Source organism: Typopeltis vanoorti, chromosome 15, assembly GCF_054136105.1.
Source record: "Typopeltis vanoorti isolate ZY-2024b chromosome 15, IOZ_Tvanoo_1.0, whole genome shotgun sequence".
Classification (NCBI taxonomy): Eukaryota; Metazoa; Arthropoda; class Arachnida; order Uropygi; family Thelyphonidae; genus Typopeltis; species Typopeltis vanoorti.
The window spans coordinates 10,101,517-10,127,053 of NC_143563.1; the positions used below are offsets into that span (position 1 = coordinate 10,101,517).

Genomic DNA, 25,537 nt, shown 5'->3' on the forward strand with positions numbered 1-25,537 from the left:
AAAGGTAATTTGTTTATCATGTCTGGGATGTAGAAGTTTCGCGTGGCCTTTCCGTAGTGATGATTGTATTTATATGTGATATAATTAGTAGTCTGAGGTCTTGTTATACGGTATGTATTTCTAACTGTCCTGTAGTTGGCATCGAAATAATGTTTTAGCAAAGCTGCATAGTGACATAAATGTTTTGCTGTCAGCATTTTGTGTTCTGACATTGCAATGTTTATAAGGTCGTGATTTTCTCTTTGTTTCCAAAAGATCAGTTTTGTCATTTTGTACTGTAGCGATGTTAATCTATTTAATTTGTGTGGTGCACAGAAAGCATACGTTGTTTTAGCGTTTCTTAGTATATTTTGGCTTAGTGTTTTGTATATTAGTGTTTTTAGGCGTATGGGAACTATGTGTATATTTAATAATAATAATAATAATAATAATAATAATAATAATAATAATAATAATAATAATAATAATAATAATAATAATAATAATAATAATGCATTATCCCTGCCAGTACTATTGTATTGAAGTGAAATCTGGACAATAAAACAAAAAGATTAATAAAAATTAATAACAGTTGAAATGAAATTTATGAGAAAAACTGCGAGTATACTCTATTCGATTCCAAAAACAAATGAAGAAATTATGATAGAATTAAACCAGAAAACAGTAATAGAAAAATAAAAAAATATATAAACATATATAAACCATTAGAAAAAAGAAAACCAGATCTACGTCTACAAAGATTCAACGATGATCTCTGAGGCCGGAACAGGTTATTGTATGCCTAAATCCACAAAAAGTATGATGATGATGATCTTATTTCTTTTATTATTAACACGGTTATTATTCTGAAATTTCTAATTACATATTAAACTAACTGTGCAAATATTATTTGCTATATATAACACAGAAATATGAACGCACCAATACTCACTGTTTCTTCTTTGAAACAAGGAATACGTTGATTATAATATTTTTCAAGCTCTTCTGCAGATACCAGTCTAAATATACGTAAGCTACAAGCGATGTATTTGTATCTCAAAAGGTGGTCCGCGTTCCCCATAGGTGTTCCGCGTTGTGTTTTATGCTGTATTGGAATTTCACTGCATTCAAATGATAGTGTTTATATCATTACAGAATGCAGGCTTCGAAAAGAGCAGTTGTATAAACTGTTTGAGGCGCTTTCAGATTGTATCAAGAAACGAGCAAATGTTTTTTTTGTTTGTTTGTTTGTTTGTTTGTGTTCTATATCATGTTTTGCAAATAATTCGAACATGTGCTAAACAAATAAAATATAATCGTTCTAATCGTAATAAATAAAAGCTAAAAGATAAATAAAAGTAATACGTTTTTTTAGTAAGTCTGCCGTTTATTTGGCTACTTTGGTTTGTTGTAATTTGTACACCTCTACATCTGCAAAAGAATGAACATTATAGGGTTTATTCCAGGTACCTATTAAGCTCTCTGTTTCATTTTTTAGCCGATTTCGAAGCCATTCGATCTCTTATGCAGATAAGGTAGGTTTTAACCGCTACTTAGCATTTGAACAGGTACCTGCGTTCACGGGAAATCAAACATCTTAAGTATCGTATTATATTTTTTCACTACATCTATTAACGTGTTATATTTTATGAACTATTTTGTGTGTGTGTGTGTGTGTGTGTGTGTGTGTGTGTGTGTGTGTGTGTGTGTGTGTGTGTGTGTGTGTGTGTGTGTGTGTGTGTGTGTGTGTGTGTGTGTGTGTGTGTGTGTGTGTGTGTGTGTGTGTGTGTGTGTGTGTGTGTGTTGACGAATTGTGCATTGTGCGTGTCCTTCTGATAGGTTTGACTGTCTTTCGAGTTGAAAAACCTGAATTTCATGAAGGAGACCTCACTCTTCCTCCTCTCTATGAGTTCGGCGAAGTTACCTTCAGGTGAAAACTTTTGATGAAGGTCCGTCGCCTTCTAGACGAGAATGGAATCCAGGTCCTTTCAACCAAAGGAGGTTGTCGAAAACCGACTAAGCAAGAAGTATTCAGGTCTCTCATCCTTGGATATAATGCAATACGTTTAAACTAAAAATCCAGTTTGGAGTTTGTTTTTTTTTACAGTATCAAATACACTTTTTTTTCAAACCTTGTCCGTACGTTATAATTAAAAAAATGTCAGATTCTTGAAAAGTGGTAGGTGGTAGAATTACAAACTCACTTATGGATTTGGTATTGATTCAATTAAAATATTTTTTAAAATATCATAAATTTTATTTGAATGCAAAAAAAAGTTTGTTTATTTGTTTGTTGCGCCATGTTATTTCAATCTATTCTATTCCCCTTCCATACATATCACAACACATACAGTAGATACTGATACATTGCAGGTAAAATTTATTGTTTCTGTCTGGAAGGTCTTATTTTATTTTATTTTCAGCTTCCGTACTTGTATTTGGCGAAAATGAATCGGATCCGTAGTTGGCCATGGATGGGAAGTATGAAGGAGTTCTATAATCGGAGCCATTTGAATAAATCATCTTGAAGATTTTCTGAAATGTTTCTCTCATTAGGATTGCTTATTTTCTAGCATATCTTTTCACTATTCGGAGAAGCTAGACAAAATATTGAAATCATTATTTATTTTTAAAATAATTCATCATCTTTGGTCAGTTCCGGTCTCATTTCATTATCCATCCAAATCCTTTTTTGAGGTCTACCCTGCCTTCTCTTTCAATTGGCGTATATTTTATTATTTGTTTAGGATGTCGGGTGTTGGCCATTCGGTTTACATGTTCGATCCATTTTTGTTTGTAATTCTTTAGTTTTTCTGCTATTCATTTTGTTTTTAGTTCTTTTAAGATGTCGTCGATCCTCTTTTTGATCTAATAATGTGTATTTTGCAGTTCTTCTCATAAATCTCATTTCACTTGTTTTTATTCTATGTTTATCTTGTTTATTTATTGCCCAAATTTCACTGCCATATGTTTGGGCACTGCTAAAGTATTGTATATTTTCAAGAGTGCTTCTTTTTGTACTATATTTGGGTTGAGTGCTGTATTTATCAGGCCTATGATCTGTAAAAAATTTTGAATTTTTTAATTTTATGTCTTTTTCTCCTTCATATGATATTTCTCATCTAAGATAATTGAAAGTATTTATCTGTTCTATTATTTTATTATTAATAACTATTTTGCTTCTAACTGGAGTTTGTCCACAAAATGCCATTCTTTTAGCTTAATCTATGGATATTTTCATTCCAAACTGTTCTACTATAATGTTTAAATTATATATTGCCCTTTGTAAATTGTCTTTATCTGATATTATTACGTGATCATCTGCAAATAATAGCGTATTTATTTTCTTATTCCGGGAAATTTCTGTATTAATATTTCATTAATGTAAATATTGAAAAGTGTTGGAGACTGAGGGCATCCCTGTCTTACTGCTTAGTTTATAGATTGTTTTTCAGACAACTTTTCATTTATTTTTATTTTTATTTCATTATCGTCATATATATTCAATATTGCATGTAGTAAAATGTTAGGTATATTTATTCTTTGTAATATATCAAGCAGTATATATCTTTTTACTTTGTTAAATGCTTTTTCGTAATCTATAAAGAAAAGATGAGTCTCTAAATTAAGGTCTCTTCATTTTTCTCTACGTAGTTTTAAACTGAAAGCTGCATCCTTTTAGAGCGTCCTTTTCTAAATCCATTTTGACATTCTAATTAAATTTTTTATATATTTATATTTTCAGTTTTTCATTAAGTATTCTACTATATATTTTGTAACATGCATTCAATAAACTAATACCTCTGTAGTTAGTAGGTTTTGTTTTATCTAGTTCACAATTTATATTTGCGGTTTCTTTTATATCTGCATTCATGTGTTTTATTATTTTGTACGCATTGAGTCTTATTTTTTATATGTCATTTTCAAGATATGATACAAATTTTTTCCAGCTTTCTCTGTCTCTCTTTCTGGTTTCTCTTTTGGCTATTGCTCGTCTTTTTTTATATTCAATTTCATCTTCTTGTTTTGTGCTACTTAACCATCTTTTAAAACCGCGCTTTTTATTTTTCAATTATTGTTTTTATTTCATTATTTCATTACATATATGTAATTTTTTTATGATTTTTGTATGTTTCTAGACTTTTATATGCTGCTAATGCAATACTTTCTTTTATATTATTCCATTCTTTCTCAATGTCTTCATTTTCTTGTATTTTTTAAGTGGTTATTAAGCCTCTTTTGGTATCAATTTCTTATACTTGAATTATTTAGTAGCCTTACTTTGTAATTGGATTTTGAATATTTTATTTTTGTATTTTGGTAACCAGTTTGATTTTGCCTGCACTAAATAGTGATCTATGTTGATTTCTAGCCTTCTTCAGACTTTAACATCTAGGAAGAAGTTTGCTGCTTTTTCATTTGCTGTGAAGTATTATTAATTTTTGTTCTCTTGCACACCATGTACATTTATGTACATTTTTATTACTTACATTAAGGGGATATTAAATCCCACATAGTTTTAAAACCGAATAAGAAACTCAAAGATCGGAATCAGAGAGTTTCTTGCCGAATATAGTAAACTATAAAGTATCGGCGAACACTAGCGTTAGCCAATGCAAGTGATCCTAGTACGTAGTACAATACCGGGCAACTCGTTGCAAAGGTGGGGGAAGTTCAGATCGCTATTCTTAGGTATTTTCCATAATGTAAAAACACATTTCCTAGGAAATGTATGCTGTTATTACATTATGGAGGGAGGTCACTACCCAGACCGGTTTCAGCCTTTTTTGAGGCTTCATCAGTGAGTAGCTAGACCTAGCGATCTGAACTTCCCCCACCTTTGCAACGAGTTGCCCAGTATTGTACTACGTACTAGGATCACTTGCATTGGCTAACGCTAGTGTCGCCGATACTTTATAGTTTACTATATTCGGCAAGAAACTCTCTGATTCCGATCTTTGAGTTTCTTATTCGGTTTTAAAACTATGTGGGATTTAATATCCCCTTAATTTAAGTAATGTTTTCATTGCCGAAATGAAGCTTATTAGCTCTCTCTTTATACTTAAGTATATTTTTATGTTTTTAAAATGTATTATTATTATTTTTAAATTATTTTATATTATATAATCAATCAGTCGCTTTCCATTTTTGTTTTCTGTTGGTTCTCCAAATTTTTTATGTTATTGTTAATTTTTTTTTCATTCCTATTCTGGCATTAAGATCTCCGACTATAATTCTATGATCTGTTTTTATTTAATTTTTCATATATTCCTTATAACTCTTTGTAAAAGTAATAATTTTATTATTCTTTTCCTTTTTCAGGAGGGCATACACTCCAACAACTGTTAATTTTTTTTTTTTAATTTTAATCGCACTTCTAATACCTTCTTCCCAGAGAACAGCGAGTAAATGGAATAATTTGCCCTTATGGGTAGTGAGTGCATTAGTGTAAATGAATTTAAGGGAAGGTATAATAGCTGGATTGGGTAAATTACAGCCTCCCTCGATGAGTCCTTGACTCTCTGGAGGTTTCAGATAATAATAATAATAATAATAATACTAATAATAATATTTTTTTCAAATAATACTTTATTATCTGTCAAATAAATTATGTACATATACATACAATTTAATTATAAATTCAATTTAAATAACAATTTAAATGATACGTATAGCACACATATTTATATAATACGTACAATTTAATACAGGGTGTCCTAAAATTCACGCAAGAAGTAATTTTGATAGAAAACACGGGTTTTTAATTAAAAATTGTAATTTCTTATTGATTCATAAAGTACACAGTATAGGGTTATGCATGGAATAGCATATCGGGAAAATGGCCTCCACGGTTTTGCTGGCACATACGCACTCTTTTGTCGAAATTTTCCATGACCGTTTTGCATAAATGTGGCTGAATTTCGTTGATACAGCGCTCAATTTCCTCTTTCAAGGCGTGGGTGGTCGTGGGCTTGTTGGCATAAACTTAGACTTCAAAAAACCCCAAAGAAAAAAGTCCAACGGCGTTAAGTCACATGATCTGGACGGCCAATTCTGATCACCAAAACGGGAAATTACACGACCAGGAAATGACTCATGCAGTAATTGAATTGTTTCTCGGGCTGTATGGCATGTGGCACCGTCTTGTTGAAACCACATGTCGTCCACATCCATATCTTGCAATTTAGGCCCAAAAACTGGATTATCATGTCGCGATAGCGAGCACCATTAACTGTTATTGCCTTACCAGCCGCATTTTCGAAGAAGAATGGATCGATGATGTCTCCAGACAAAAATCCGCACCAAACAGTGACACGTTGTGGATGCATTTGTTTCTCAACAATCACTGGTAGATTTTCTGAACCCCAAATTTCGACAATTTTCTCGATTAACGAAGCCATCAAGATGAAAATGAGCCTTATCGCTGAAGATGATTTTGTTCGAAAAATAAGCATCCACTTGTTGTTCCATAATCCATTCAACGAACTCTCTTCGCTGTGTGTGGTCATTTTTAATAACCCTGAACTGACAGCTGTCACGCTGTCTTTTTTTTCTCGTTGGCAACACTTTACCGCACAAATGGCGCTAAATTTAAATCTTGCGTGAATTTTGGGACACCCTGTATAATTACATACAATTTAAAGATAATACCACAATTTTTTCACTTGTGGTTCATTTCAGATTCCAATTTATCGCATACTTTGTACAGTGCGCAAGTCATATAGCACAACAATTCGCGTGTTATTAGTAGTAATAACGATTTTAGTAATAGTTTATAATCAGTTATAGTTCAGTTACACAGGATATATTACACTATTATCTATCTACCTATATAATTTTTTTCAGTATAGAATGCTAGGAAAATATATTTTTTAAATTTAATAAATAATGATATTCACAATGTGTTTTACATCTTTTTATACATTCATATTTGCAATGATTCGTTTAAATTTACAATGATTAATTTTTTATTAACTCGATTATAATATTTACTTGTTTCTTTGGGTGGCTTCTTCCTCGAAGCTTTGCAGAGCTTATTTGAATAATGTTATCAGTATGTTCATTATTGTTATACACCTTACTGTGTGTTTTGTTACAAAATCTGCAGTCTTTGATTATAAGGATGACGTGTAGATGAGTGAGGCAGATGATTATAATAATATTCTTTCATTAATGTATAATGAGTTGTTTTTGCTTTAATTGATTTATGGATCCAAATAATTACACCAGCTTTTGCATGTATTTGTTCATTCCACTCCACTATATATGATATTGTAGTTAGCTGTTTCTTTCGTTCCTTTAAGTTTCGTTTTTGTTTCTGTAAGAACTGCAATTTTTATATTTTCGTCATTTAAAATTTTATCCAATTCTTCTTCTTTATGTGCTATGCTTCTAATGTTCCATGTAGCATATTTCACTACGTTTTTCATTTCTTTTTCCAAAGTTTCTTAACCTTTTCTGGTTTGGGGTCTTCTCCCGTGCTTTCTGTCAGATTTGGATTTCATTGAGACTTGAAAGTAACATGTGTTTTCCTATGTCAAGTGACCAGCATGACGATAGGTATCCTAGTGGTGGGGCTGCCACCTTAAGACAACTAGGCTTGCCTTTTTAGTAGGTAGTGGAAGAGAGAGAGAGAGAGAGAGAGAAGGAGAATATAGGAAAGAAGAGTAGAAGACCAGTCTACAGATATGATTTATCACGTGTATTTTGTAGGACGAAACATCAGGTCTAGCTCGGGTTTCTAGGGTTTGCCATGCCCGTACTCACCAATGTGAGCCCCTGAGTATTTAAAATTATTTTAAAATGTATTAATTTTATTCAGTGTGCGCGTTAAATAAAATACTTAACTGTACAGCTATCATTTCCGAAGTTAATGGTAAAACAGCTATTTGCATATTTTTAGTTTTTTCGTTGCTTTATTTGAAATGTGTTCATTCTGTTAGAATATCGCTTCTGATTTCAAATGTTTTAATTCAGTTAATCATTTTAAGCGAAACAGTTTATTACTGCTTCCCTTTAGGTGATTTCTCTTTATTTATGTTGTAGGCTGCAATATTCTTCAAGCGGTCCAATCAGAAAAACTTTCTGTGGTGGATCCTTGATTAACAGAAGATTTGTCCTTACTGCTGCCCACTGCTTTCTTCCAGTTCTTAAACAAATCGATCCCATGTCAGTGTAAGAATTACTTCCTGTTGAGTGCTTGGCCAATCATAGAGAGGCCTGGTTTTCCAATAGACATTTTAATTACTTTTTCTTGTTGCAGGAATGCTTCCATTTTCGTTGTTTATATGGGATCGAATGAAGCCAATGATGGAACCCCATACGATATAGGGAGTGTCGTGCTTCACGAGAAATACAGCGGCAAAGTTCTTCTCTTATATCACCCTGATGGAACTATCTTATAAGGCCACTCCGAGCAGCAAGGTTTTTCCTATCTATCCGCCTTCATCTTCCATGAGTGTACCCTCGTACATCGGTAGGAAGCTCATGGTCAATGGATGCGGTAGAGCCACATTTGGTGAGTTACAGAGAGAACAGTCCACTCTTTTTGAATGAGATTCTGCTTCCTTCATTTCACCAGGGAGAGAGAAAGAGAACGGCAAAATAGGTAACGTTGCAGAAATCACCACCCTGTCAAATTCGCAGTGCAATCAGTCATATGCAGAACTCCTTAGGTGAGTTTCATCAAACAACATCAGTGACGTGTCGGACCTTTTGTGTGCAGAAGCAAATGTTTGGAAAATGGAGGCATGTAAGGTGAGATATCTCAAACGTTTAATAGATATTTCCTTCAGTGACATACCGAAAGTAACAGATCTTAGAATTAAATAAGGAAATGAAGTTAGCCACAATATAGTTAATTTTATTATTTATTGATTTTACTTTTTTTTTAATTTTAATATTTTATATCTTACAGATGCATTGTGTATTTGAGAATTACAATTTTTTGTTTAAAATAATTTACAATAATTTAATGAATTCGGTTAATTAAATATACTAAAATTGTTAAAATAAGTAAATTAAAACCATAACAATTAAAGATCTATTGACATGTGGCTTTTATCTCATTTCTGATTGATTATTTTCAGGATGATTCTGGAACTCCTTTAGTGATAAAAGAGAAACGCGTTTGGTATCTTCTGGGTGTTATTTCGAGTGGCCATCGATGTAAGCAAGGTTATCCAACTGGGTCCACTAAAGTCGCTTCCTATCCGGACTGGATGATCGAAAGAAGCTACACGAATCTAAGTTGCTATTTTTACTGGTATTTAATTGTTGTACAGCATGTCTACAACAAAAAACACAGTTAGCACTTTTCATCTGAGTTGATTTTCAAAGATAACCATTGGCAATTTAAATGACTGTTCTCTAACACATTTTACAGCAAATTTCTTTGTATCCGTTCCAGAATCATCCTGTATTGATTTGATTGAACTGAATTCAGTTGGAAGTAGTCCGCGCAGTTAGCTTAGTGGCTATGCGCTTCGCAACCACTATCTTAAGGATTTTCCTCAGCCATAGCCAAGTTAGCTGGTCTTGGCCGTGGACAGCAGGATTTTTCCTCAGTGTATCTGGGGTTTATCATCCCGCAAGCAGGCAAACTGGCCCCGTGAACACACACGGATACAGTCAGGAATACTTAAGACAATCCCTCCAGCCATAGGTCTGAATTGTCCGCTATGCCGGTCTCGAGCCCGGATAAAAATAGGGGTGATTGAGGTAGTGCCGTACCTCCCCTTAAAAAAGGAGCTCACGGCCGTTGAATCACCATACGAAATGAATGAATGAGTTGGAAGAAGACTGAAACGTTATAGCCGAAATAGCACATCCGAATAAATAAATTATTTACTCCATCAGTTCGACCAAGTCTTTGTTAGTCAACTCTTCAAGTGCACTTTCTATGAGTTGAACTATAAGCTCATCATACACTTCGAGATTAAGATTGTTTGCTAGGCCCACTATTTCTTCACGAAATTTACGAAAGGTCTTCATTTTTTTCAAAACTTCCAACATCGTGCACAAACCTTTTTAATGTTTTTTCCATACGTCATTCATACATTAAGGGGTCACTTCGTCCCAAACTACAGCAACATTTTAGTAGCATGATAGACATTGAATGCTTTCCAGAATTGCACGAGAGTCTGATAATTTCCTTCAGTTGCAGAAATGGCTTGTGAAAAAGTTCTCTGTAGATAATAAGCCTTCAACATTGAAAGTACTACCCCTCGGTCGTTTAGTACTACATTAGTACTTCAACATTGAAAGTACTATCCATTGATCGGTTAGATCAATGAAGTAGTGTTTGGAGGAAGACATATAACCCTGATCTTGGGGTGAAGAACCCCGGAGCATTATGTAGAATTAATGAAATTTTAAATTCTGCATTTTCTTTCACACAACAGCTTTCCATTTCAACACAGTGGATTAAGGCATCCTCAAACAGTTTTTGAGTCATTTGTGATTTCTTATTGCTGCGATAATGAACTGGAAGAGTATGCTTCCTAATATTTTTGAAGGCTCGTGGATTCTCGGTGTGCCTTAACACAAATGTTTTCAGTTTAGATCCAGCCACATTACCCCCTAACGGAATCGTGATATGGTCTTTAATAGCTTTGAAACCAGGCACAAATTTTAGCTTTTGGTGGACGAATTTCCGCTCGGACAGTTTTTATTCCCCAAAGCAAGGAGGTCTCTCATCCGTATTAAATATTTGTTGTGGCAAATTATTTCCCCCCCATGATAATTTTATCCAATTTCATCACAAACTCTTTGGCAGGCTTTCCATTGGCACGTGCAGATTCCCATACATTTTCACATTATTCAGTGCAAAACTCTGCTTGAATCTCATGAATCAACCGGAAGAAGCGTTGAATTCGTATTCGTAATCGGGCCCTGCTTTCCTCTTCAATATGTTGAAGAGACTTTGTGCCCTGGTGGTTATGGTCATAGTGCTAAGGAGCATGCGCTTTTGATTCAGGTCCTCTATCCATGATGCATTTTCTATATCTCCCAGAGGACCTTTTCGTTACTTCTTCACTTGATTTAATAGAAGCAGATTCTTTCACTGACTCTACGATTTTATCCTTATTTTTGAAAATGGCCGTCTATAGAATGAGACCATCTGAAGTAATTTGCTATCACATTGACGGACTTACCAGTTTCATGTTGCTTTATAACTTGCAACTTCGTTTCAAGATGAATTGCTCGTCTCGTTTTCTGTGATGTTTCACTAAATTATTCACTGATGTTTCACTGGACTTGTAGGGGAATATGTTCCACAACATATCGCGAAATATTTAACCATAATCACGCAAATAGCCTATTTCTCAAACAGAAAATAAACAGAGGAAATAAGAAGAAAAGCCAAACGGCTATTTTATCTGGAGAGGTTGATAAGTTAAGGGGATAAAAATCCCTTATTGTTTTTCAGCCAGTAAGCGAAACTAAGATCGAAGACTACGATCTGAACGTTTCATGCCGACGAACTGTCGGCGGATCCAAGCGTAAGTGACCACTTGGTAGTGCCACACCACGGCAACTCGTTGCAAAGGTGGAGCAAGTTCCCTCACTATTCTTGATATTTTCTCATAATGTAAAAACACACAGCTCCTAGGAGATGTAATACTGTCATTACATTATGAGGGAAGGTCACTACCCAGACCGGTTTCAACCTTTTTTGAGGTCTCATCAGTGAGTAGCCAGACCTAGTATATCAGAGTTTAAGTGAAAAGAACTTACATACTTTTGCTATATGATTCCCGAAGGGTGTGTCACTATATATACATATATACATATATACATATATATATATACATTATGAGAAAATATCAAGAATAGTGAGGGATCTTGCTCCACCTTTGCAACGAGTTGCCGTGGTGTGGCACTACCAAGTGGTCACTTACGCTTGGATCCGCCGACAGTTCGTCGGCATGAAACGTTCAGATCGTAGTCTTCGATCTTAGTTTCGCTTACTGGCTGAAAAACAATAAGGGATTTTTATCCCCTTAACTTAAACAGAGGAAATGTTGAAGACACTTTTCGAAAGACGAATGAACTTACCGCTGAATGCGCTTTACTTTATTTTAACCAAGTAAAAAAATCTTGATGTATTTAATATATATATATAGTCAGAGAGAGTCAGAGTGAGTCAGAGACTCATCGAGCGAGACCACCTACTACACACACACCAGCTATCATACTTATTCTTGAATTCATTCGCACTGCTTGTACTCACAACATCCAATGGCAATCCATTCCAATCACGAACCGCCCTCTGAGAGATAAATCTATCCCTCACACCCTTCTTGGCGACCTTCATTCTCAGCTTCCAAGGATGCTCTGTCGTTCTTTCCCCATCCTCCATAAATTAAAAAATTCCATCCATTGAAATCCTGTATGATCCTTTCCGAAGTTTGTAAGTCACAATCATATAACCCCTCTTTCTCCTGTTTGCTAGTGTCTGCAGTCCTCATCCCTAGCGTCATCAGTTTCTTCTAGCCGAATCCCACCTATATAATACGATATTGGATATCTAATCATGTCGAAGTGAATGACTTTACATTTACTCACTTTGAACTGACACCCATTTTCCCATGCCCACAATTTAAACCTGTTCAAATCATTCTGCAAAGACTGCATATCAACAGCATTCATGATTACCCTGCCTATCTTTGAATCATCAGCAAATAACTGTATGTCGCTTGTCAAATCCTTCCTATTCAAATCATTCTGCATATATATATATATATATATATATGTGTGTGTGTGTGTGTGTGTGTGTGTGTGTGTGTGTGTGTGTGTGTGTGTGTGTGTGTGTGTGTGTTTTACTTTGGGTATAATATATGTTAAAGATACCAAGTTATTTTAAATATAAACGTGGTTTTTTACTCCATTTCCTAAGTAAGCAAACAGTCAACTCAGTCAAGTTTGCGCCTGCAAGTGTTGCAAGTCTAGCTGACCCTGCACGTACTGCAAGTCCAAGGCAACTCGTGGTAAAGCTAGATAAGCTCTGATCACTATTCTTAATATTTACCCTTAATGCAAAGCACATCTCCTGGAGGAGATTTAAGATGCTATGTATTAAAGGCAAGGTGTCACAACCCAGACCGGTTTCGACCTTTATTAAGGTCTCATCAGTGGGAGCCAAGCTAAGAAATACTAAGTTTTAAGTAATACAGAGTTTATAAATATTTTACCAACACAAGTTACCATTATTAAGTAACACAAGTTACCATAATATTAAGAATAGTGATCAGAGCTTATTCGACCTTTACCACGAGTTGCCTTAGACTTGCACTACGTGCAGGGTCAGCTAGACTTGCAACACTTGCACGCGCAAACTTGACTGACTTGTCTGTTTGCTTACTTGGGATATGGAGTAAAAAAACACGTTTATATTTAAAATAACTTGGTATCTTTAACACATTGTGTGTGTGTGTGTGTGTGTGTGTGTGTGTGTGTGTGTGTGTGTGTGTGTGTGTGTGTGTGTGTGTGTGTGTGTGTGTGTGTGTGTGTGTGTGTGTGTGTGTGTGTGTGTGTGTGTGTGTGTGTGTGTGTGTGTGTGTGTTACGGTTAAAGTGATAAATCCGTTATTATTAATAATTACCGGTTAAAGTGAATAATTCCTAGAGGAGTCTGGTAAATGTAATAAAAACATGTTTATAGGTTTTCATTCTCAATAGAAATTATAGCAGCTTAGGTTAAGTTAGGTTAGTTTATAATGGAAAAAGTAAGGAAAGTACTTCTTTTACACTCAATGAAATCAGAAATCAGAAATCATTATAAACTAACCTAAACTAACCTAACCTGGATGTCGCATGTCGAACCAGAATGTAGTCGTAGTTTGTCGTGGGCAGATTAATGGGGATGAAACATAAAGGTTCATGTGGGCTGAGCTTAATGATTGCGGGTAGATGAATGGGGATAACAAATAAAAGTTGTTGTGGGCAGATGAATGGGGATTATAGATAAATGTCGTTGCTGTACTCCTTTCCTCATCAATGGAGAAAAAACTGATCAGTTCTTCTCTGATTTATCTATTATCCCCATTCATCTTCCCACAATAACTTTAATTTATCCCCATTTATCTGCACGCAATCATTAAGCTCGGCCCACAAGAACGTTTATCTTTCATCCCCATTAATCTGCCCACGACAAACTACGACTGCACTCTGGTTCGATATGCAACATCCAGGTTACTTTAGGTTAGGTTAGTTTATAAGGATTTATGATTTCATTGATTGCAAAAGAAGTACTTTCCTTACTTTTTTCATTATAAACTAACCTAACCAATAAAGGTTAAGTTAGTTTAGCTTAGGTTATTTTATAATGATTTCTGATTTCTGATTTCATTGAGCACAAAAGAAGTACTTTCCTTACTCTTTTCATTATAAACTAACCTAACCTAACCTAAGCTGTTATAATTTCTATTGAGAATGAAAACCTGTAAACATGTTTTTATTACATTTACCAGATTCCTCTAGGAATTATTCACTTTAACCGGTTAAAGTGAATAATTCCTAGATGGACTTTATTATGTAGGCTGTCTATCGTCGTAACATTTAACGAAAGCTAATAAGGAGCTTCTGTAAAATTATTTTTATTATTATTTTTCTCTATTTAAATATATACACAGATATAAAATAAAATAAAGGGGCGTAATATTTTCTACTTTAATTAATTATCGTATATGATGATACAGCAGTGTGTGTGTGTGTGTGTGTGTGTGTGTGTGTGTGTGTGTGTGTGTGTGTGTGTGTGTGTGTGTGTGTGTGTGTGTGTGTGTGTGTGTGTGTGTGTGTGTGTGTGTGTGTGTGTGTGTGTGTGTGTGTGTGTGTGTGTGCATACTGACTATAACCGAGACTAGAATAACAATTAAATTTATTCAAAACGCAACATGTTTCATCGGATCATCCGACTTCTTCAGGCGTGGGAACATAGAAAGTAAGTAAGCACTATAAGAAACATCGTATCACTATAAAACGACTATTACAAAATCAGTTAGCTTTGAACTGATTTGACAGTTCAAAGCTGTCAAAGCATACGAAACCCTCATACCAGCTCTTGAATTGCTTTTATTAATAATTGAAAACCTAAAAGAATTGCATTCAACTCATCTTTTATGCTCAAAAAATTGATTAATGTAGATGGCGCTCATACACCTTTACTTTATCTATATATAGTTATATAGTGTATAACTTCATATAGTTTTACTATGCTTTTCTTTTAACTAAGCATACATCTACAAAAAAGGGGTTTGAAATCTTACAATATTTCAAAAGATACGTTCAATAGTTTTCTATTATCCTTTCTTTTATTTTTTTATTATTTGAACACTTTTAAGACAAAAAAAAACAATATTATCTCAATATAATAAAGTAACAAATGGAAGTCTAGTCACTAGAGGAGATGTAATCTTCATTTCCTTTCAAATGGCTGTTAATCCAATCAAGATACGAAGTAACTCGAGTATTTATGCCTGGATATCCAGGTGCTACACATTTATAGCTGAGTGAAACAATTCCAATCAGATACCACGTTTTGTTTTCTGACATCATCAGAGGGCCTCCGGAATCACCCTGAAATAAACAAGAAAAAGACGAGGGTTGTCTGAAATTTTAGCTTATGTTATTCCAATCTTAAACTTAGAATTGTTAACGTAAAATCGTAATATTAAAATTTAAAAAAAAAACGTTGTGTTTCTGAAATCATGAAGTCTATTTTAATTCATATTTCTCCACGGTCATTATTTTGGAAAGGTAAGCTAAATTATAATAGCTTAAGTACACACACACACACACACACACACACACACACACACACACACACACACACACACACACACACACACACACACACACACACACACACACACACACACACACACACACACACACACACACACACACACACACACACAATCTATAATACCTATCCTTGAACCCGTGCTCTGTCTGTTAATGGGTTCAAGGATAGGTATTATCCTTGAACCCATTAACAGTATTATCCTTGAAGTTATATATAGGAGTGGAACGGGTTGTAAGTGTCACAACTGACACTTGCAACCCAAAATCCGTACCAACGTGTCACTGTTTGGTACGGATTTTGGGCTGGAGGCATCATCGGTCCATTCTTCTTTGAAAATGCGGCTGGTAAGGCAATAACAGTTACTGGTGCTCGCTATCGCGACATGAAAATCCAGTTTTCTGTGCCGAAATTGCAAGATATGGATGTGAACGATATGTGGTTTGAACAAGACGGTGCCACATGCCATACAGCCCGAGAAACAATTCAATTACTGCATGAGTCATTTTCTGGTCGTGTAATTTTCCATTTTGGTGATCAGAATTGGCCGCCCAGATCATTGGACTTTTTTCTTTGGGATTTTTTTAAGTCTAAGGTTTATGCCAACAAACCCACGACCACCCACGCCTTGAAGGAAGAAATTGAGATCAACGAAATTCAGCCACATTTATGCAAAACGGTCATGGAAAATTTCGACAAAAGAGTGCGTATGTGCCAGCAAAGCCGTGGAGGCCATTTACCCGATATGCTATTCCATGCATAACCCTATACTGTATACTTTATGAATCAATACGAAATTACAATTTTTAATTAAAAACCTTTGTTTTCTATCAAAATTACTTCTTGCGTGAATTTTGGGACACCCTGTATATATATATATATATATATATATATATATATATATATATACAGGGTGTCCCAAAAGAAGTAAAAGGGGATACCTTGAAAGCATGGTATCCCCTTTTACTTCTAAATAACACTTCTTTTCTGATAAACCTCTCCTTTTACCCTATAACTCTCAAATCTGCCATCTTGTATATTGTTCTCATATTTGGTTTCACCTAAAACTTCCCTGACAAAGCTTCGTTATATTCAAGAGAAAGAGAGAGAGTCGTTATCTTAAGAGCATCTACTCAACCGAGCATCTACATTGATGCCCTGTTGCTGCGTTGTCTTTTCCAAATGTTTCCATGGATTCAGCAAGAGTAAACTGCCCTCTAAAATCACTTGTACATGATTTAATGATGTGAAGTGATTATTCCAAAAGATAATCACTTCACAGCATTGAAAAGATAATTCCAAAGATCAGCTATATATGGAATACAAAGAGGAGTATGAGGACTAACAGCTGATCTTTGGAATTATCTCAGAAGCCTCTGAGAGGGGTGCAGTGGATACATCTTATCTTTGCCCTCAGTCAAAAAGGAGATCCGGGAGGCATTACAACAGAATGCCTGATGGAGAAGTTAAGGGGCCCAAAAGAAACTTTGAACTCCCTGATAAAATTCTTGTCAGACGTTGTACCCCTTCATAAAATTCCTTTCAAAGGCCCTGGTTACTCCATGTTACTGTATCCTCCATCATTTCATCCCACAGGTGCTCACAAAGCACATAAAATTTTTTCTCTCTAAGCTCTTGGTGCACATTCACACGGTCAGTGTCGCGTGATATGTATAAATAGATATAAACATATTTAATCCTCAATTAATCTTGAAGAAATCACAGATTACTCACCATGCATACACCAGCTGGATTCATAGAGCATAAAAGGCTGCTGACAATACCATCTGGAAAAATCATTTTGGATATCCTTGCATATTTCGCATTGCACATCGAGTTTGATACCGTCGAGGTTTCGGCATGCTGAAGTTTATCGTTCACTATCCCATCTAGAAAGGAAAAAATGTAATTACCCCAAATATAGGAGGAGGAATAATGACTGCAAAACAAAAACACTGTTTTCTCTAAACCTACTTAATGTGGGGTATCTTTATTCTGTGACCATGGCATTCTCTTTGATGTATGAGGGATCTGACATCGATGGTGGGGGAAGACAGATAGGAAATACTTTGCTGCTGAGGTTGGCCTCTTCCGACAGTTCGAGCAAAGCAATATCGTTGTAGATGTGAATGTTGGTGTAATTTTCGTGGAGTATTACTCGTCGCACTTCATGTAGGGTTCCATCTTAGGGTATAATGGATTCCAAATAAATGAAGTAATACAAGTCCCTAACAAAAGAAAAATAGAAAGACACCTTCATGAAAATACTGTAAAAATATATGGTTATAAGAAAATAACTATTCGAAATCGGGTCATAATAAATCACTGGGTAGATTTCGCGAATACTTACAGTTGATCGAAAAAACAATGGGCAGCACTGAGTACGAATTTTCTGGTAATCAGAGTTCCAGAGCAGTGAAAGTACCCATTGCCGAATATTGCTACCTGCATCAGAAATAAAAATAATCTTTTAGAAACCAATACACATAAAGTTCCGAGTGACGATCATTAAAAGAGCAAAAATAAAATTACCAGTGAAAAGAATCAAAAAAAGAACTGTTGTTTCGGGAGTGGCACAAATTATACAGTTTATAAACGGAACTCATGCTGCCAATTATTGATAGCCTTGTGGGGATTGGTGATTTTTTTGTGTAACTAAGTTTATAAATTTGTCGAACTGGATAAATATTTGCTTTCATACTATTATAAATAAGAGAAAAATATTATAATAATGAAATGGTTGTTTGTGTTCTTGATACCAGAGAATTATTAATTGAAGATCTTGAATGTATTAGGAGATGTGTGCATAATTTCTCGGGACTTCCAAAGGAGTTTTTTTGGGGAAAAAAGAAGCGAGGCATACGATTTAATTTAATTGAAAAAAACACTGAAATATTTTTGTAATATTTTAATCTTCAAATATTTAGGGTATTAACTGGAAAATATTAGCAAAATAAAATAAATTGTATTATTGAGAAGTGAAGGACACATTGCCTGCTTCAAAGTTTTAAATTCGTTGAATAAATTTCTCGAATATGAGATTCCATCACTTACCATCCACGGCCAAGAGTGGAGACCCGCATCGGTTCCACCTATTAAGGAAATGTATATTTGAGCAGTTTATCATGTATAGACAAGTACAAAATATTTTAGGTAGAACCCACATTATTTCAGACATTAAATATATTGTGTTAGGGTTAGAGACCACGAGATGGCGGCACATTTGAGCCGTCTCTCTTCACTGCGTACCGCTTAATTAGTGATAGCCTTGGGCCATCTGTCTCTGATTGGGTACCAGTGGAGATTGAACTGCCCACTCAGTCTCCAAAAGTTAGATAGGGCTAAATGGCCTCGCCTACTCCCGTAAATACGGGAATAAAAAAAAAAAAAAAAAAAAAAAGGCGTTAGCTGATTTTTTTTTTGATTTGATGAGTGTACAATAAACGTAGATGATACTTACTTGCATCTGAAGAAGTTCCGTTTATTGGTAGTTCGTCAAACAAAAGCTGCAAGTCTTCCATACGAAGGCCGCATTCTGCAATGATACAAGTACTGTTTTAGCAATAAACTTACAACACGCTGAACATAAACCCAGGTGACAATTCACTCTTACCGTTCTCACTTTATCTTCAGAAATTCCGTTGGATATAATTAAATTATTAACGCTAAAATTTAAAACATTAATTATGTTAAAAAATGTACAACCATTGTCTAAATAGAAGTTTCCTTAGAAATGTATTTAAATAAACAAATAAATAATCAGCTAGGCTAGACGTTTAAACCCAGTCTAGGTTTTGGAGACTGAGAGGGTAATTTAGTCTCCACCAGTAGCCGATCAGAGACAGCAGGCCCATGTCTATCACTCATTATAGGCAGCCACCGATGAAAAGACCGGTAAACAAGTGCTGCCATCTATTTATACCTAACCCTTACAGTATATGTTACTGACTGAAATAATGTTGTTTCTACGATCGATTTTCTTGAGTTTTCTGGATGAAAAACCCGAGTTTCTGGGGTGAAACAACCCTCTTACCCGTGCCAGAGATCGGCTAACTAGGGAACTCGAAGAAAGGCTTAGAAAAAGTTCCTCAAGTGTGCGACTACGACTAGACTCGAACTATAAGTCTCATCTTCGTGAGGCCTAGCACAGAGGATGCAAACGTCACTTCCATTAAGTTCCATAGGTCTTAGAAATGTATTTATTGTTTTAGATTTTTTTCAAGCTACTTTCGACCTATAAGATTTATACCTCATAATGCAAAGTATTTGAGCTGTAATTTAATGAAACAGAAACAAAAGATACTTTCTATGTTTATGAAATGGTGAATATATATATATATATATATATATCCTGTTGCGTCTTTTCATGTTCCTTATCTGTAATAAAAGCAATACGTTCACTTCAGAGAATAACTACAAAATCCTAAGATAAAAAGCCAAACGGCTACTTTTACTGGCGAAGTTAATTAAATTAAATTAATTAAATTTAAAAAAATCCCTTATTATTTTACAGCCAGTATGCGAAAGTCTGAGATCGAAAACGATGATCTAAGAGCTTCATGCCGAAGAACTATCGGCGAATCCAAGCGTAAGTGAACCCCTGGTAGTAACACCAAGGCAACTCGAAGCAAAGGTGAAGCAAGCTCCCTCACTGTTGTACTACCAGGTGTTCACTTACGCTGGGATTCGCCGATAGTTCTTCGGCATGAAACTCTTAGATCGTAGTTTTAGATCTCAGAGTTTTGCATACTGGCTATAAAATAATAAGGGATTTTTATCCTCTTAAATTAATTAACTTCGCCAGAAAAAATAGCTGTTTGACTTTTTATCTTTGTTATAATATATGAGCACACCGTTCTGACATTAGAATAGTCAAGGTCTTTGATATATGGGAAAAGGAGGAATGGAATCAATCGACCGTGAGATGCGGTGATTGATTCATTCAATCCAATACCCTTGGAGGGTAATGGATGGCAATGCTGTAACCAATGAAGTTCCAACTGAGGCTCGGCTATTGCTGTTACCCTCCTGCCATGATCAGAGCTTTAATAGCTCAATAACACCTTATACCTACACTGTCATCTACAGATAACGGGGAAGATAAAAAGCATTATTGCTTCGCCCCTTTAAGCCAGTCCTTATAAGGACTTTGATATATCATCTGATGGAATCCAATACCCTTGGATGGTAATGGATGGCAATGCTGTAGCCAATGAAGTTCTAACTGAGGCTCGGCTATTGCTGTTACCCTCCTGCCACGATCAGAGCTTTAATTGCTCAATAACACCTTATCCATACACTGTCCTCTACAGATAACGGGGAAGATGAAATGCATTCTTGCTTCGCCCCTTTAAGCCAGTCCTTATAAGGACTTTGATATATCACTCGATATCGAGTGATAGATACTTGTCAGTTAGTATAGTCTCCCCGTAACACCATCAGTTCCACCGCCTTGTATGTATAAGGTGTGATTGCCCTACACTAAAGTGTAGCATCTGTGCTTACTAGAAGCTGTCTTTTATAAAGCCACTAATTTGTTTATTAGATAGTACCTGTTCTATCTCAAGATGACTAATAAGAAAGTAAACAGAGACCTGACAGTTAGATTTACTTTAAAAAAAGCATATCAACCTGAAGAGCTTTCTGATGCCATCGTTGATCTTATTGGTGATCATAATTTAAAGAATCTCAAGTGTATTAACTGCTGGGACTTCCAGAAGGGATTATACGAAGTTACCTCTAAAACCTATGACATTAAAGACAAACTCTTAGAAGAAGGTATTCTACTTCAAGGTCAGAGATTTTTTCCCACTACCGTAGGCGGCAGTGGTGTGAAATTTGTTTACTTAAGAAAGTTACCAGCTGAAATAGACGATGAAACTCTAAAAAATACCTTTGGAAAGTTTGGTGAGGTTCTAGGAATAGTCCGCCCTCACTTTCAGAAATACCCACAGATAGAGCAAGGGGATAAAATACATTTAAAGATTAAAATGACCAAAGCTGTCCCTAATTTTGTGGACATCTGTAACTACACAATCATGGTCAACTATATTGGAATGACCAGGCTGTGCAGAAGATGTCAAAAGGAAGATCATACTGCTAGAGACTGTCCCTTAAATAAATGTGGCAATTGTGCCAAAATCGGACACTCCCAGGTGACGTGCAAGGATCCATGCAGTCAATGTGGGAATTCTTCCCACTCCAAATATCAATGTTCTAAATTCAACACATCACTCCTGGCTCTAGAAGAGTTTCCCACTCTTCCTGCTACCAGAAAAGAAAGTATCAGTTATAAGTCCAACTCAGACCATGTTCCTTCAACTCCACATAATAGTATTACTGTTATAGAAGAAGAAGAACCAATATTGTGCACTATTGAGGAAGAAGGAAATATTCCTGCCACTCTTCCACCGTCTGTTATAGTCTCTACATTAGATGACACCCACAGTACATATAAAGATACAGTTTCAGAACCTTTAGAGGAAGAGTGCATACAATCTCCAGAAGAAATTGTTAACAACTTAAATCCTAAAGAAGAGTTTGACATCCTCCACAAGGAATGTATAAGGCTTGAACATTTGATCAAGTCAGATGACAGTACTCTCTTGACACTCAGTCAAGAAACCCCAAAAGATAACTATAAAAAGGTAGACTTAACCAAACAATGTACAGTTGTGTTGACGACTTGTCTGTTATAAAACCTGAAAATGTTGGCCCTAAAAGATCCAGGTCTATCAGTGGAGACACTGATGTTTCTAAATGTCAAGATCAAGTCAAGAAAAAACATAAGAAAAAGTCTAAACATTTAACCTGTTAATTCAAAGTTTTGCTACTCTAAAAGTTATTAAATTCCCTTAAAGTTTGAGACAATTATATGTAATTTTAATGTAATTTAAACTCCCTTTTGGTTTTTAAAGTAAAGAAATTCTATTTAAATCGTATAACAGTTTAAAATTAACTACCCTCTAAAGTGTCCTTTGCTAATTTAATTTTTATTTTTATGTCCTTGTGGTCTTGGGGAGGCTGCATCAGCACGCTCCTCCAGACAACAGGGTCAATTCTTTTTTTCTTTTAGGCCAGTAGCTGGGACAGTCGATGAAGTTATTCACAGAGACTGTTTAAGTGCTAAACGTTTTCAAAGTTGTCTTTTTAAAGTTAGGTTATTATAAAGGTTATTACTGCCACCCCGTGGGCGTGGTGTTTTTTACCTCCCCACGAAAGGCAGGGTTAGGCAAAAGTTAGTAGGTTAGTGGATTCTAGAATCCACCTTCCTTAAAAGTTTACCCACACTTCCTAAGAGCTGTTTAGCTCTTGAACAGAGGTGATGACTGGGTAAATGCTTTAACCAAAGTGATCAACTAGTACTAGTCTGATCTGTTAGTATTACGATGGAGATTTCAGCTTTGACTCCAGGTGGCTATCGCGGATTAGGAGTTAAGATTAGGATTAGCTAAGTCGTATAAATCCTAGTGAATGTAATATCGTTTAGTTTGACGAATAATATCTTGAGTTTTGGTTTAGATTCGGTAAGTAATTTTGTTCAGAAAAACACGTGTAGCTCACGAAAGAAGGAAGACAGAGTTAGCTTACTTCGATGAATCCAGATTGAGATTGATCCAGCAATTGTTCCAACATTAGAGGCAACTCGATCTACTATGGAGAAAGAAAATGTCACTTCAACGTTTATTTCATAATAGTGCACGCCTAAGTTTTAAAATCCAATTTACTATCTGTCTCTTGTTCTCTTTTGATATTAACTACACTCCTTGTTATTGTTCCCATGTCGTTATAGAAACACTATACATACGTGTGGAAACATTTCTTTAATTTCAACCACTCGAACGTTTTGCAGTTACTAATACGAAGTTAATACCTCTACAAAGAAGAGCGAACTACAGTTGTTATACTTGCGTAGTCACGAACACGAGGTGCTCAGCTATGAGAGTTGTAGAAGTAAGCATCATATTACTACATGGATTTTACAATAAGATTTACTGGAGTTGATACTCATTGTAGAATCAATTTTGAGCTGCCTCGCTTACAGCTATCTCATTTCTACGAAATAATAGGATAAGCTTTAGATGTGTAAACCTATACCCTTTATTTGATATAAAAGTGACTTCAAAGGCTCATTTTGACTGTCAAAGGAAATTCGAAGTTTTCGCAGGAATTTTAACGATACTTAGTACCTGAATGTTTTTAATGTGTCATCCAACCAACATGCATTAAACAAGTTTGAGTTTAAACACGTGATTTTTCCGCCCAATCGAGAACATCTAGATTCAACTTTCGCTGGACTTTTTTTAAAACTAATTACTCAACAACATCAGACCTTTATATCAATATCAGATCTTTTGACTTAAACTTTGTACAGCTTCATGAAACGTTCGCATCCATTGTACAGCTCCATATCAAGTCTGTAAAATAGCAGAATATGACAACAAAACCACTAAATCATTCTTAGAAATCAATCTGCTGATCTGCACTTTTTCTGAACTCTTAGAAAGTTCAGAAAAAGTGCAGATCAGCAGATTGATTATATCTCTTCTCTTCTCTTTCTCAGTGCAATCACTATTTTACAGAGTTGATATGGAGCTTCCTTAGTACAAATGGTAACGAAAATGTCCTTTGTTTTGAAGGACTTGAATCTAATTCCCATTTGGGAAGAGGGTTATTACTTTTGTAACAACATTAAAACTGAAGGGGGAGTGAACCAATCTTGTAAGACGGTGACAGAAGTCCTCCTAGAAACTGGGATTTTTATATTGGGAAACAGGCAGACCAGCTAGGAAAATATGCAAGACTCGCCTCACCTTTACCTCAGTTGTTTCGGGGGTCATTTCAAACAATTAAAGAGAATTCAACTTTGTGTCTTTTATGAGAGTTCTTTCATTGAAGGCAGAATTGATATCTACTGTTCCTGTGTTTTCCCTTAACCCTGTTAAAATGTGTCCAACAACTGCCAATCATTTAACCAATTGCTGTAATAGTGCTGAATTTGTTTCTCCTTTTCCGCTTTTATTGTATCTGCTTTTGTCCTCTGTAACAGTCTTCCTCATGAATTGTCCCCAAACACATAACAATGTTCTTGATCTCGTTAAGCAGAAACACCAACCAAACAACTTCAGCAAAATAATTTGCTAGATCAGAGTGAATGACAGGACATTCCCATACTTCATTACAATAAGAGCAATTTTGTGTTACATATTAAATATACAATTTTAAAATATGTTATATGGTAAATGAAGTATTCTTTCTCTCTCTCTTTTTTATATATTATCAAAAGATTTAAATTATCCTTTGTGTTGATCAAGAACTCTTTTTTTAAATACAGTTAATGAAATAGAAAATACTACAAGCGTAGCTCGTATAATGTTGTACTGCAGTGGTCGTTTTGCGTGAAGGGGATCATTGTATGTGAACGTCAACTTCAGAACTATGTTAGTCGACTCAATAATAATATAATAATTAACAGAGACCTCCAGGGAATCAGAAACTCTTCGAGGGAGGCGACATACTACACGCACCAGTTATCATACTTAATCCTGAATTTATTCACCTGTTTGCGCACACAACGTCCAATGGTAACCACGCAACACCTTGTAAGAGAAAAATCTAGCTCTCTCACCCCTACCTACCCTCTATAAATTGAAACATTCCATCAACTGATATCTTGTATGACTCTTTCAAAAGTTTGTAACTCTTGTAATCATGTCACCCCTCTTTCTCCTGTTTGCTAGTATCTGCAGTATAC

General features: G+C 35.3%; 2 protein-coding genes across 5 annotated transcripts in view; one reads left to right on the forward strand and one right to left on the reverse strand.

Moving 5' to 3' along the window:
• LOC150098368 (clotting factor B-like) overlaps nucleotides 1-1,085 on the reverse strand; it is a 33,980-nt gene extending 32,895 nt beyond the window's left edge. Inside the window, exon 1 of one of the 2 annotated variants that reach the window (XM_090404707.1) lies at nucleotides 932-1,085. The gene's annotated coding sequence lies outside the window, so the exon portion shown is untranslated. Of the gene's footprint in view, nucleotides 1-921 lie in introns of both variants that reach the window. The other variant, XM_090404706.1, reaches the window with a different exon arrangement.
• A 262-nt stretch (nucleotides 1,086-1,347) lies between these two features.
• LOC150098369 (clotting factor B-like) lies at nucleotides 1,348-25,182 on the forward strand. Of its 3 annotated transcripts, XM_090405469.1 has the most exons (4): nucleotides 1,348-1,445; nucleotides 8,243-8,736; nucleotides 9,069-9,244; nucleotides 25,118-25,182. In XM_090405469.1, exons 2-4 carry the CDS (start codon nucleotides 8,722-8,724, stop codon nucleotides 25,119-25,121), a joined length of 195 nt encoding a protein of 64 aa, XP_090261595.1. In that variant the 5' UTR covers nucleotides 1,348-1,445; nucleotides 8,243-8,721; the 3' UTR covers nucleotides 25,122-25,182. The 3 variants fall into 3 exon arrangements, with proteins under 3 accessions (XP_090261595.1, XP_090261593.1, XP_090261594.1); XM_090405467.1 differs by lacking the exon at nucleotides 25,118-25,182 and having other exon boundaries at nucleotides 9,069-9,297; XM_090405468.1 differs by lacking the exons at nucleotides 1,348-1,445; nucleotides 25,118-25,182 and adding an exon at nucleotides 1,493-1,514 and having other exon boundaries at nucleotides 8,026-8,736; nucleotides 9,069-9,297.
• Nucleotides 25,183-25,537: the final 355 nt, after the last annotated feature.